General features: G+C 36.6%; 1 protein-coding gene across 1 annotated transcript in view; it reads left to right on the top strand.

Annotated features, from left to right (window-relative positions):
* LOC147833131 (uncharacterized) overlaps positions 1-5,694 on the top strand; it is a 145,876-nt gene extending 140,182 nt beyond the window's left edge. The window contains exons 3-5 of the mRNA XM_087290799.1: positions 4,029-4,092; positions 4,377-4,504; positions 5,469-5,694. Of these exons, the coding sequence (XP_087146925.1) occupies positions 4,029-4,092; positions 4,377-4,483 (171 nt within the window). The 3' untranslated portion in view covers positions 4,484-4,504; positions 5,469-5,694. The remainder of the gene's footprint in view (positions 1-4,028; positions 4,093-4,376; positions 4,505-5,468) is intronic.
* The last annotated feature ends 8,788 nt before the right edge of the window (positions 5,695-14,482 follow it).

Here is a 14,482-nt window from a genome sequence, read left to right as displayed (position 1 = left end):
CGAGAGCACGGGAAGAACATGCAAACTACACACAGAAACGACCGCCGGCCTGTTAAAGTACTAGAACCGGTGACGTTCTTGCTGTGAAGCAACAGTGCTAACCCTATGGAGGCAAAGGTGAAGAGGTAGGGGTGGAAGGGGGATTGTTCAAATCGAAGATGACTGTAGTGAAAAACCCTGGCTCTTTATAGTGGGTTATGAATGGCCTGATTGGTGGATCATACATGAAAATGCAGAACCAGCCGTGTTCAATCATAATCACTTGATCCTCTTGAAATTAGTTTATAAATAAACTTCACTTCGAAAGGAAAGAAAAAAAAACTTCTACATTTCGCGATGTGTGTGGTCCTTTACTGAAAGCCGTGTGTGTAAATTTCAACCCTGGCTCATTCTGAAAACGTACAGTAGTCTCGTGGACGTTTCTAGAAACCGCAGAATACGTCTCGGGAGGTACGTATTTTTGCATTCATTTCCGCTTTTCCAATCTCAAATGTCTCTTTCGAGTGCAGTACGCGCCCACGCTGTTCTTGTGTAAACAGCAGAGGCTGTTGTCGAACGACCATCTGTCTGACTGAATGATTGACTGGGCAACCAGCCAATCAATCGGCTGACCCACCCTCCTCTTTCCCTAAACCCAACCAATTTTACAGATTGACCCACTCCCCCACTCGCTTACATCCCTAAACCCAACCAACAATTTACCCTCATCTGATTTTTACAACGTTTTCAGATTTTACCACATTCTCATCCTTATATGAACTTGTTCACTTTATTTTTTGGATTCTGTTTTTATGTTACCTGATTTCTGGAACTGCTCTTCCCCAGACTCGAAGCCGGATGTCATCGTCGTCAGCTTCTCTCTGCGTCTTAAGTCCACCAACGTACATGACAAGCTAAGGGAACAAACAGGTTTTGGTTAGAAAATCCTCCACACAGAGGTAAGCAGTCAGCCGGTAAGCGCGAAAAGGAACGGTGTCATACCGCCCCGTAACGTTCGCTTAACAAAATGAAATGCAGCCGTACGTACCTCCGACTACATAATTCGTGGTCTCCAGAAACATCCGCGGGACTACGTTTTATTTACTTGAATAATGCTCACACAGTTAGATGTGTCAGGAATACAACCACGGATTAGCATGTTGTCCTTACAGAAACAGGCTCAGCCATCACACTGAATCAAATAAGCTATATATTTATGCTTCAGTTTGCACTTTAAATGCAGCAATTAATATGTGAATGATTTTTTCACAGGCATTATAATTTTGGTTCGCAAGAGGGCTGGGGGGAGGTTGGGAGGGGATTGAAATTGGGCAAACTTGGGAGGGCATGTGTCCTAAAAGGTTGAAAACCCCTGCTCTAGAGCATATTGACTTCGAAATTATATGGTAGAAATAGTTAAATCAGCTGTTATTTATTTTTATTTATTGTTGATATATATCTTTTACTACCTAGTGTATTGAACTTATTCTTAACATATGAGTGGGTGCAGCCATTTGAATCTTTTTATCTCAAGACCTTCGGTCTCATTCACTACCATTGATTTTTAGATTTTAAAACCGTATGTTATGTTGCTGGATCATGGCAAACTGATGTTTTCTTATTATAGTATTGTACTTTTTTATGTATAGTCATGAACACACTTGTTTGTAGAATAGTTTGTGGTTTGACCATTTTCTACTGTTTATTATTCCTAGTCATTTCGTCCATGTTGGCAACTGAATCAGAAGTTCTAAAATAATCGCAAAAACAAATAGACTTACGCATTGCAGAAAGACAAGGGGAGAAAAAACTAATAATACACTAGATAGCTACTTTTTAAGACATGTTTTGATTGTGTTGGTGGTGTAGGAATAACTTCCGAAGCAAATCAAGCAAACCTTGACCCCCTGTGTGAAGGTGACCCAAAATTTCTTGGGACTCCTCAGCCACCTGTTTCCAGTGGTGGTACATTAGCCCAGCTCAGCCTGTATGATTCCCCACTACACTGCAGCGTCACCTCTCATTTGTCATGGCACGAAGACAGACGGCCCTATCACATCGCCCGGGTGAAGGTTACCCACGCTCCAACAACTACTATCCATCTCTTTACACTAATAGAGGTACATGCAACTCAGGCTCATGAAAAATTGTGCTTGTGGCAACATTTTTGCCAAAAACTGCACTGCTTTTTGCACAATTTGCAGCCAACAGACCGATCAGTTCTCCAGGACCAAGTTTGGACACCTCTGACTTACACTAACCCTAACAGTCTACTTATAACTAATGAGAATTAGTTGGCATGCAGATGCAATGTAACTTAGATTGAACAAACAGACCATCTAAATAAAATGTGACCGTTAAACGTCCTTTAAATTATGGTAGCTTGTTTTTGTAAGTGATTTGTAAATATTGGATTGGGACAGTGAGTCTGATGCCAGTTTTTGAAATCATTTTGATTTCTCTTTTGTGTTAGATTTTTTGGGTAGTGAATTTTCCAACACAGGCTCATTCTGAAAATGTAGGCCTATATACATTTCTGGAGATGAATTATGTAGCCAGAAGTACGTATGGCTGTATTCTATTTTTAAAAATACCGCTACAGGCGGTATGTTCCTTTTTGCGCTTACCAGCTCACTGCTTATCTCAGTATGAACAGCTTTCTTGCTGTTACCAGTTTGCCCAGCTACAGTAGCTCGCCATGTACGTTGGCGGACTTTAGATGCAGAGAGGAGTTGACCGTGACAACGGGGTTTGAGTCCAGTAAAGAACGATTCCAGAAAGCAGGTAAGACAAAAACAGAAGCCAAAAAATAAAATAAACGAGTAAATAACAGGGTGGGAATGTGGTAAATTCTGAAAACATGGTAAAAATCAGATGAGGGCTTTTCTTTTTCTGGATTGCTTTTTAAAACTGTTGGTTGTGGGTGGGCGGGTCAATCAATACAGTTGGTTGGGTTTAGGGAAGGAGGAACATGGGTCAGTCGATCGGTCAGACAGTCAGTCATACAATTAGTCAAACAGCCATTCGACAGCGGCCTCTGGTGGGTTTACGCAAGAACAGCAGGCACAAATGGCACTCATTAGAGAAATTTGAGATCTCAAAAAGCAAACACAGTGGCCTCTAGTGGATTCACAAAAACAAAAACTGAATTTTTGAACATTGTTTTTAAGTTATTAACTTAACTTAAACGTGTTGTTTCGGCCTTGTCAGCTTCCAAATTCTAACCCCAACACATTTCTTTCATATTTTCTTTCTCTTTGCAATTCCTTAAATTTCTAATAGCCCTATAGCAGTCATTGTGTACCCAGCCGGCACACGACCGACCTTCAACGTTGAAATATGGTTGAAATAAGGTCAGATGTGTTTTGAACGTTGAAATAATGTTGATAGAACGTTTAATGTTGAACGGTTGAAAAACAGCCTGCATATGACAAGGCTTCAACGTTGAAATGTGGTTGAAAATACGTCAGTTGTTGCTTTAATGTTGAAACAATGTTGAATGATAAATGGTTGAAAAAAAGTTACAGAAATCCTTGTACAAATCAACGTTGACATTTTTTTTATCATGGTCTGTATGTTGAATTAACGTCATGGCTTCACCCAATATTCAACATGTTTGGTTACCATGGTATCGGAGGACTCGGCGCACGCGGCCACGCGCAGCGCTTCACTTCACTTAATTACGAACACCTGACCTGTTTTTAGATGCTTTAATGTTTTATTTACCCCCCGATTTTGTTTTACACACAGTGTATCTTAAATGTGACTTGGTGTAGTGTTTCGAATTTTGAAGCATTTAAAACTTTCCAGTTTGTTTTTAGTCTTGTTTGCGCTCCGGTGACGCAGCTAACCTCAAGGTAATGTCACATGTTTAACGTTAGTCTAAATGAGCGTTTTTATGGCAAATTCAAAGCGATAAACTCCAAACGCAGTTTAAAGTTACTGAGCAACGTTATAAAACAATATCCATTTTATACGCTGTATTATTAGTGTTATTATTACAAAGTGAACTGCTGTCGTTTCACTGTTGTTGTTGTTTTTGCTTTTAGACATGTAACTTACTCCAGAGACGCACTAACTTGCACAGCATTAAATGGAAAAGGCTTTGTCCATGTAAGTTTACTTTACCTTTAACAAAGCTATCTGTTAAATCTTCTTGGTGCTTTGGTTGGTGATATTCTCTTTCTAATCTGTTTGTTTATTGATTGTTAGGCCATGTTGTGATATTATATTGTTATATTGATATTATTATTGTGAAATCATGTTGTGATGTTATACTATGTGACAGTATTTGGGGAACAAATATGTATTTAGTGAGAAATTAATGCTTAAATTACACTTTGTATAGTAGCAGATAAAAGGTGTAATGGGTTTTAACTTTCTGAGTTTTCTGGAAGGTCCAGTTGAGGGGCATCAAGAACACGCAGATGGCCTAAACCTGTGTCAGCCTGGACAGACTGCAGTTCTGCTACTCCACACCAAGGCTTTTGTATGGATGTCTTGACTACTACTGTGTTCTCTAAAGGTATTACTGGAGCAAAACAACAGCACCCGTTACAGTAAAATTTGTATTCAAAAAAATAGTGATACATGTGTAGCAGGTCCAGTACATGTGATGTCATTGAGAAGTTGTTTTTATTAAATGTCATTAAAACAAATAAATAAACATGCTATTTAAATAAATCTAAATATTAAAAACTTGAGGATTAAGATGACAAATGAAATGCATCATCTGTCTTGCGAAAAGGGTCTACTTAAGAATTCTGGTGTTTTCCAACTTAAAGGGATAGTTCACCCAAGAATGAAAATTTACTCACATTTTACTCCCCAAATGGTTTAAAACCATTATGAGTTTATTTTGTTGAACACAAAAGAGGCTATTCTGGAAAAAAAAAAACTAAAAACCTGTAAACATTGACCTCCATAGTAGAAAAAAAATACTATAGAAGTCAATGGTTAAATAGATTTGCAGCTTTCTTCAAAATATCTTCTTTTGTGTTCAACGTGGTCAGTAAATGACGACAGAATACAAATTTTGAACTATCCCTTTAATTCTCTGTCATACATGCAGACTTTTGCAGAAGTGCTACTCCTTCTAGAGTTTTTCTCAACCATGTCTAAAAAGCTTTAAACAGCTTTTACAGTACATGTAATGGTTTACAACAACTTGTAATTAGATGTGTTGAATGTTTCATGATTCTTTACTGCAGCCTTGGTTAAAAAAAAAAAATAAAAGCAATTTTTTCGAGAATCTGAAATTTGAAGTCTGGAAATGCTGGCACCGGTGGTGGCGAAGGGCTTCCTGACGATATCACACCTAATTCTTCACTTCTCTTAGTTAGGAATATTCAGATGGATGACTCAAAATTATTGAGTGTGGCGATATTATAGGACTAATTTGGATTCAATAAAAAAATAAATATTTGAATTTCACTTTGTATAATAGCTGATACCAACTTAGTTGTAACCTCGTATTTCATTTATTGCAGGTTTTCTGGAGGCTCCATTTGAGGGCATCAAGGACATACTGATGGCCTGAACCAGTGTCAGCCTAGACAGACAGGCATCTATTGCAGTTCTGCTACACAAGACCAAACTCTCTGCTTTTGTATGGATGTCTGACTAGTACGGTGTTCTCTAAAGGTATAACTGGAGCAAAACAATAGCATCCGTTACAGTGAAATTTGTGTTCATAAAAGATAGTGATATGTGTAACAGGTCCAGTACATTTGTCATAAAGGTTAAATCACAGTAAGTACTGTAAAAATAACTTGTTTGCCTTTGCCACAACAGGTCATGGTGTGTGCCTACTGCTCGTAGTAAATACACGCTGATCTGATGAGGGAGAGATATATGCAAACACAATTGTATTTAATGTTTTGTTTTGCCTCACTAAAGTGTTGTTGGAGCTTGGTATGTTCACAGTTGAAATCACTGAAGTCACATGGAACGTTTTGACAATGTGTTTTGTGCCTTATTTTGACAATGACCATCTTGGGACCATTGCTGTCTGTAGAGGATGAGGAGCATTTAATCTAAAATATTTTAGTTTGTGTTCTGAAGATTAACAGGACTTGTGGGATGACACAAGTAATTAATTACAGAACCTATATGAACACTTAATGTGACATGTAATAGTGAAATAGTGGTCCTACATTCACAAATGTGAGCCATTATTATAAGTACAATTTTTATGATACTAATAATAATAATGGAATAACAAATTGCTTTTACTGTTGTGTTTGTGAGAGAGAATCAAACCATATATTCTACACATTTTCTTGATGATTTACTGAAATATTTGTCTATGTTCCACTGTCACAGGTGCTCAGTTTTGCTGCAGTAATGCTAAACACAATAGATGTACTTTATACAAAAAAAAAAAAAAATACTACATATTTAGCATGCAGACCTGCAAAGTGAAGGAGTAATGTCAGGTTAAGATTATAGCATGAGTTTTCACTATTGTGAAAGTGAAGCCATTCATTCACAATGAATTGGAATAGCAAACCTCATTATTGATTTTGTAGGAAACTCACCTGGTGTTTGAGAAATAAATATGTATTTAACTGCTAGACTGATATAGATGTTTTAGTGTTTTAGTCTTGATTCTTTGTCCCCAGTGCCATCTTTTACCTCAAGTGTTTCTCTCAACCTATAAAACCTCAAACAGATGTAATGTATTTCACTTGTGATTCTTAGTTGTGAGTGATGTTTTTTATTTTATTTTTTTACTGCAGCCACTTTAAAAATGGGTATTTTGTAAACTTTGTAAACAGAATTGAAGCGTAGTTTAGTTACTTAGTTTAATTTAGTTAGTATCTGTCTTTCTGAAGACGGTTACACTTTACAATAAGGTTGTATTAGTAAGTGTTAATGTATTTACTAACATGAACAAAGAGCAATGAAGCATCTTTCATATAAAGAAAGTACAGTTCATGTCAGCTCAGTGCATTAATGTTAACAAGCATACATTTTGATTTTAATAGCATCAGGACATATTTCAATTAATTAAATGATTAATAAATGCTGTACAAGTATTTGTTCTTTGTTCATGTTAGTAAACATTAACTTTAATTCATGAAACCTAATTAAAAAGTGACTATTTAATTGTATGCCTTTTTTCTGTATTTGAGTGTACAGCATGTATAGTAACCTGCATGGTTTTAATGAACTATGTATGCTGTAAATGTTGCTGTATATTTAGAATAATTGAAATAATGAGGTGTGAATTAAATAAATTGATACACAGACTAAGTTGTGTATTTGTGTCGTGTATTTTTTATTAGTAAAAATTTGTTTGCTATATTTATGGACTTTGCGTTGTATGTAATTTCTATTTAACTTACGTTGAAATGTATGACGGTGAAACAACGTCACGGTATCAACGTTGATCCAATTTGCAAAATCGAAAGGTAATTCAACCTTCATTCAACGTCTACAAAACGACCACAATTCACCCATGAAGAAGGTAAGAGTGAAACAACGTTGTGATTTCAACGGTGAATCACCGGTGGTGGTCCGACGGTGAAACAACGTCACTATATAAACGTTGATCCAATTTGCAAAATCGAAAGGTAATTCAACGTTGATCCAACCATAGACCTGACGTTGATTCAACGTTGAATCACCGTTGAAATGCCGGCTGGGTAATGTCTAGTTAGTGGTGACACTTTTTTTTTTAACTATAAATTATAAATGTGATTTGGACAATGTGGTATATGTTGATTTATCTACATATGCTGTACATTTGAAAATAACACTAGTCTTTACACTAAGCATAACTGATAGTGACGGTGCTAAAATGCATCTCCTGGAGCAATCATGCTATTTTACTGTATTTGCTTTAATGTAAAAGTTTTAAAAGCCAGATACTTTGTGCACTGTAACACTTTAGTTTAATTAGCAACTCTCACTAATAACTACTGATTTATTACCTACCTACTTTAAGATATCGGCTGTTTATTATTACTTTTAAAGTACATATTTTGCATGATCTTATTCTATATCCCTAATCCATCTCTAAGGTTATGGACATTTATTTAACCATTGCGAAACCTCATGGGCAGAGTTCTAGATTGAATCAATGTCTTTAAATGTTTCAGAATGATATAATGAAGAAAAAAGAACCTTACTGTGAAGGAAAACGGCCATCGGCATTGACCTGACAGCAACTCACAGCTGAGGCTTTCTGCTGACAGCTCCAGGTGTGTGGTTCCAGGTAATCTTTTAGGTCTTACCAAAACACCACCTTTCTTTCCCAGCTTTCTATGTCGTTTCTTCCGGTTGAGTAAACAATCAGGTATACAACCAATGTTTACCGGTAGATGGGTTGAAAATGTAGGGCTTTCATCTATTTGAATCATAACTGCGTACCGTAACAAAGTTCTTGATGCTGAGCAAAAATTTGAGATCATACTTTTGCTGTGATGTAACTCCATTTAAAAGAAAACAAAGCAGAAGAAGAGAGCCATATCAGCCATGCTGACAGAAACACTGGAACCATCTTGCCCTCCTCCGGAATACCTAACCATAACTACTTAGTAACTATTCGTAAGCAGCAAATTAGGAGTTTATTTAGCTAACAGTCATAGTTAATGGTTTATTAATAACAAAAATTGTACCTTGTAACCAAAAATGGTATTGGCAAGAAATTGAGAGGACGTCAAACTCCATAATCATAATTTTTTAATAAAAAAAAAAGAGAGACAATCAAATTTGTTGGGGTATGCCTGATTCTAGTGTTTATTTCAGCTGAAAATTGCAGCATTTAGTATGTATTTATGAAAGTTTTCAAAAAAATTAAATATGCATGATTTCCAATAAATCTGAATTCACAAGTATTATAACATGGCTCGTCAATTCTGAGACAATACATGTGACAATAGTCCTGTGGAGTTTGTCTGGACACAATGCTAACATCATGAGAACTGCGATTCTTCACACATTGAAGGGGGAGGCAGATTAATTCAACGTGCCAAATGAAAACCACATACATTCTAATTGCTTTTGCCCTCAATTAGATAAGGGCCCTCAAAGGTTTCAATAAGGAGGTTTAAGGATGTGATGTTAGTAGGATGGCATGAGTGTAAGGGAGGGAAGAGAGTGGCGCAGGTCAGTGACGCGGGAGCGAGATGCAGCGCCGGCACACATGGCTCAGGGACTGAGGGACTCCGACAGATGGAACCTGGTGGGTGACAAACAATTAACAAACCTACAAGAATAGCTAGTGTGACGCTGCTCACGTAGGCAATGGAGGAAGAGAAAAACGCATCGAGACTGACACGGCAGGAGCTGCTGTTTTGCTTTACGAGGACGCTTACATCGTCACTTAAAACGTTTGATGGCTTTCAGAGTTCAGATTGTTGCCACTCACTGTGCGTCCTCATCAAGTAAGAATCATCCTCATCTTACGATACGTAATTGACTTGATCGTAGCATCTCTCCAAACGATTATAAAAATGAATATGTAATTAGTAATCAACGTTTTTCTAATTTGCTTCCTTTTTTCTTCAAGTGTCCCAGTAGTGTTGCAAGTGTTCCCCAGAACGCATTACGGATGATAACATGTTTCACTGCTCAGCGTTCAACAGTTTTTTTTTTCGTATTTTCACACTTATAAGGCGCAGCATGTTCTTCAATCTGCCCAGCTGAAAAGTGTCCTCATTAGCAGTATATGTGGCATTTCTTTAAATGGATTTTACCTTGTCAGTGACCTAGTAGACTGAGCTGGGTGTGTGTGTGTGTGTGTTTGTGGGAGCACATCTGGAGTCTAGACTCAGTGGCTCTGTGGGCAGGGCCATATCTCTCGGCTGCATCAGGCCTAGAGCCCAGTGCTGTTTACATAGGTGGCACAAAACTATAATTTGTTTGAACGTTCAAATGTATTGCGCTCTTAGTAGGTCTCTTGCCTCGACTCCCTCTGCCCCCTCTGAGAGACGAGTGTCTGCTCTTGTAAAAACTGCTCTGATCTGGAAGTAGCTTTGGGGGCTCTGTTCAAGCAACCCACTATTTATTTGCAATGTTGTTTGAGGGTCCCAATGGAATGCATTTAAATAATGAAAAAAATTTAATTTCATGTCATTCCAAATTATTTTTTTATATTATTATATTTTCCATTCACATTTTTATTAAATTTTGTATCATTTCTAGAAGTAATTACTCACTTATAGACAGTTATTTCCCATGACAGGGAGAAATAGGAGGCATATTTTAGGAGCAAAAGCATAGCATGTGTGAGTTGTAGTTTTAGAGAAGGTTATATAATTTAAATTAAGATAGACAGACTGGCAGAAAAATACAACTCAGGCTCATTCTGAAAACGTACCCCTATATACACTATTGGAAAGCACCACATACGTCCCAGGAGGTATGTTTTTTTTTTTTTTTTGCAGTTTTTGTTTTCGCGAATCCACCACTGTTCGTCTTTTGAGATCTCAAAATTTTCTTGCGAGTGCCATTCCCACCTGCTCTTCTTGTGTAAGTCTACCAGAGGCTGCTGTCGACTGACTGATTGAATTACTAAATGACTGAATGACTGACTGACAGATGGACTGACCCACCCTCCTCCTCATTAAACCCAACCGATAGTGTTTTCAAAAGTACCGATTGACCTGCCCACCCAGTTTTCTAAACCCAACCAACAGTGTTTTCAAAAGCAACCCAGAAAAAGCCTTTGCAGCAGCATGATTTTTTTCCATGTTTTCAGATTTTACCACATTCTCACCCTGCTATTTACTTGTTTTTTTGTTTTGTTTTTTCGTATTACGTTTTTGTTTTACCTGCATTCTGCAACCGTTCTTCACCAGCCTCGAGCACTGTTGTTGCAGTCAACTTAACTCCATGTCACAAGTCCACCAACGCACATGGCGAGCCACTGGACAAACTGGTAACAGCGGAGAAGCTGTCCAAACAGAGGCAAGCTGTCTTGTCCTCTAATTCTTGAAAAAGTTGAGGGAACAAAAAAACTCTTAGAAATTGGTACTAAGAAATAGTACATTATCAGAATTAAAACAAAGTTCAATTAAAAAAGACAAATATTGACAAAACATTTATTTGAAAACAAAATTAGAAAGGGGAGGCAAAACAAAAATAAGGGTAAACAAGACAAGGATCAAAACATGGCAGGAAAAATGCTTTGTAAGCGTTTTTTTTTTTTTTTCAATGAAGCTGTTTGTCATTCATTCATTCATATTACTTAAACTTAAAACTTAAAAAAGTTTTGTTAAACAATGTACATATGGCTACATACTTCATAATCTCCAGAAATGTACACTGTATATAGAGATAAGTTTTCAGAATAAGCCTATGTTGGACTAATACATACATACATTTTCCATACCAAGATTTACAGAAGACACTAATGAAAACGTAATTCAATGTATCTGTTTATATACAATAGATGAGTAAATAAATCTGAAATCATGAATCATTTGATGACAATGGCGATAATTAAGGATGAAAAAAACAAACCAGAAAAATACTAAATAATTGTGAATTGAATATTTTGCCAATATCCTTTAATTTACTAGGTGTTAACCATTTGACTTTTGCATTGTTTAAAATATTATATATAATATATATATATATATATATTAAACAGTAAAACATGATTATGTAAAGTTATCACATTTTATATATATATATATATATATATATATATATATTTTTTTTTTTTTTTTTTTTTTTTTTTAAATAGAACAATAATATTGGTAATTTTTACATCATTTTATCTTTTGTTTCACCCTAACAGCATTTTACTTTTTGTACATTTCATTTTTATAATCTATACTTTTACATTAAATTTTATTTCAGATCTATGCTGAGAGTTTAAATTAGCTGTTAAAATAAAAAAAATAAAAAAAGAATCTTAACACTTATGTACACGACTATTTATACCAATTACCACAACAGATTGCAGCATCTTTTTATTGTTTGCACAACACTTGGAAGCTGAAATTAATGTTATTCACTCCTTCAGATCTGTGACTATTATCCATAATTAATAATGTTAAGTATGTATTTTAACGGATTCAAAGGACCTTGGGGTTAAGGTTAAGAGTATAGTCTGGTTAAACTGGTTCCAGCACAGTGTAAAGGCATTACAGGAGAAGAGGTTTGTGGGAGGCCTTCTGTAGGTACTTAATCCCTGCTGCCCGCCCAAGAGAGCGAAATCATACCCAAACAGACTTTGACCATAAATTTGAACCTTTCTAAATCTTTCACACATTTAATGTATTAACAGTCGTCTTAAGAGGTGCCGGTCATGCTGGTGCTGTTTGTTTTAATGAATATGTTTGTGTGTGCTCATGTGATTTAAGGCTTACAGGTTAGCTGGAGTGACAAATCCTAATGAATTTCCTTCGGAGGAATTACATTCATTCAAGCAAGAAGTCTCTCGGTGGGCCGCTCTGGTCAGCTCCGGTGGGCTCGTATTAAGCATCTACTTGACTGGGAGTTTTTCATTTATTGGAGTCTTTCGATGAGTCTCCTCTTCTGATTTACATGCAGAACAGACACAATGTACACAGAGGACAAAATTACAACCCCTACATCTCAAGGACTTAATATAATGAGCTGAATTATGAATAGAAGAAAACAGATCTTGCCTTTGGATTACGTGGAAGGAATGTTGCCTTTTAACTTCTAAGTCGGTGAATTAAACATTTATAGTACACCCGGGATGAAATGTGCTGATAAAACGTACCAACCTAAACACTTGTGGTCAGGGTTTTCCACTACCTGTCCATTAACCTGTTTGTTGTTGCTTGAGTAGACCGCTTGGATTGCTGGCGACCATTGCAAGCAGTCTATTGATCACATGCACACGCAAGTAATGCCCAAATAACACTGGGTCTCTTAATATCAATGACCTAATAAGGAGTAGCCCAACTCTTTGCTTTTGGAAAAGCTGCAGTTCTTCTTAAAATGCTGTCATACAAGCTCTTAATCCTCCAGCTATGTAAGCAATGGAGGTGGTCTACTGTATACTATTAATATGCGTTTAATGCTTAGATCAGTGCCTTTTACAAGCTACATGAGGTTTTTGACCTCATTTTTGGTGTAAGGTATTGACTTTGTTTTAGGGGGGTGAGGGGTTTTACTATACAGCCATATTTCTTATATAGGACATTATTTACTTATTAATTAATTTATTTATTTTACCAGTATTTAACCAGGAGGTCTTATTGCGATTTAAAATCTTTTTACAAGAGAGACCTGGCAAAGGTAAAAAAAACATACAGTAAAACAATTTAACACCACATAACAAAAACATTTCATCAGTCCTCTCAACAAAAACAATCACATCTTCCTCTAAACCTCTCTTTATAATGCCTTAAAATTCATAGAAAGACACAATTTAATTTTGTTTTAAGTCTTTTTGCTAATTATTTCATGCCCAAGCTGCACAATTAGAAAATGCAGTTTTACCCAGTTCTGTGAAAACTCAAGGTATATTAAAAATCAAACACTTAGAAGTGCATAGCTGATAATTCCCAGAACTGCGACAAAGAAGAGCATAAGAAAAGCTGGAAGTTTACCAAAAAATAGCTTTATAGATAGACATGTCTAGTGTTGTTTTCTGCATACAGCTAGTGATGTCCTACTTAGACCCGGAAAGGACATGATGGTGGGGTTTGGTGGAAGAAAATAAAAATGGGTGGGAGAAAAAAAAAACTGAGTGATAGGTAAACATATTTTTTACATTTTTTTGCGTTATCTCGCAAATATGTTTTGCATACATGTTTGCGTTCCCTTGCATATTGTATTTGCGAGATAGCGCAGTACATCTTTGCGAGGTGCTCTGGTTGGCCCCACTATCCAAAGACATGCAGTACAGTTGAATTGAATTAGTTAAATTGTCCGTAGTTTCTGTGTGTAAATCTAAAAGAAAATGAATGAATGAATGTTTGACCCAATAGCCTACCATGCTATTGTCATTATAATTATTTATTTTTTTTCTCTCTCTCTACATTGCTGTTTATTGGAACTGGAGAGGCTCCCAATATTGATCCAGTGAGCTAATTGGGACATTTAAGGGCATCTGCGCCTCACTGGAGTCTGTCTCTGTGTGTTTACTCTCTGAGGGGTGTACAGCAGGGCACCACTCTCAGCCCACCAAAGATGAGGGTCATTAAGGCTCTCACAAAGATTCATGGGGATTCAAATCAAAGCAGAGCTCTTTTACTGTGAGAGGATTAGAGCCTGCAGAATTATTACATGGAAAGTTCCATTAAGTAGAGCCGTTAATCATTGCCATGAAAATTATGAGAGTAACCTCAGCTCTGTGAAAAGCTATGTGTCAGCTGACTGACCAGAGTCACAGGTTAGGTTTTACTTACATTTTAACAGCAGAAGGACACGCTGAATATGTTTGACATTTTCTGTGAGGGGGTGCTTGTCTGTGCAAAAGTGGTCACCAAAATGCAATAGTGTTGTGTAATCTTGCCACAATGATAGCACAACTACATATCATAAATTTGATGCCTGCATTTTTAAAACA

Source organism: Danio rerio, chromosome 17, assembly GCF_052040795.2.
Source record: "Danio rerio strain M-AB ecotype USA chromosome 17, GRCz13ab, whole genome shotgun sequence".
NCBI lineage: Eukaryota > Metazoa > Chordata > Actinopteri > Cypriniformes > Danionidae > Danio > Danio rerio.
Note: the sequence above shows the minus strand (reverse complement) of the source record. Positions and strands in the feature narration are given on the sequence as shown.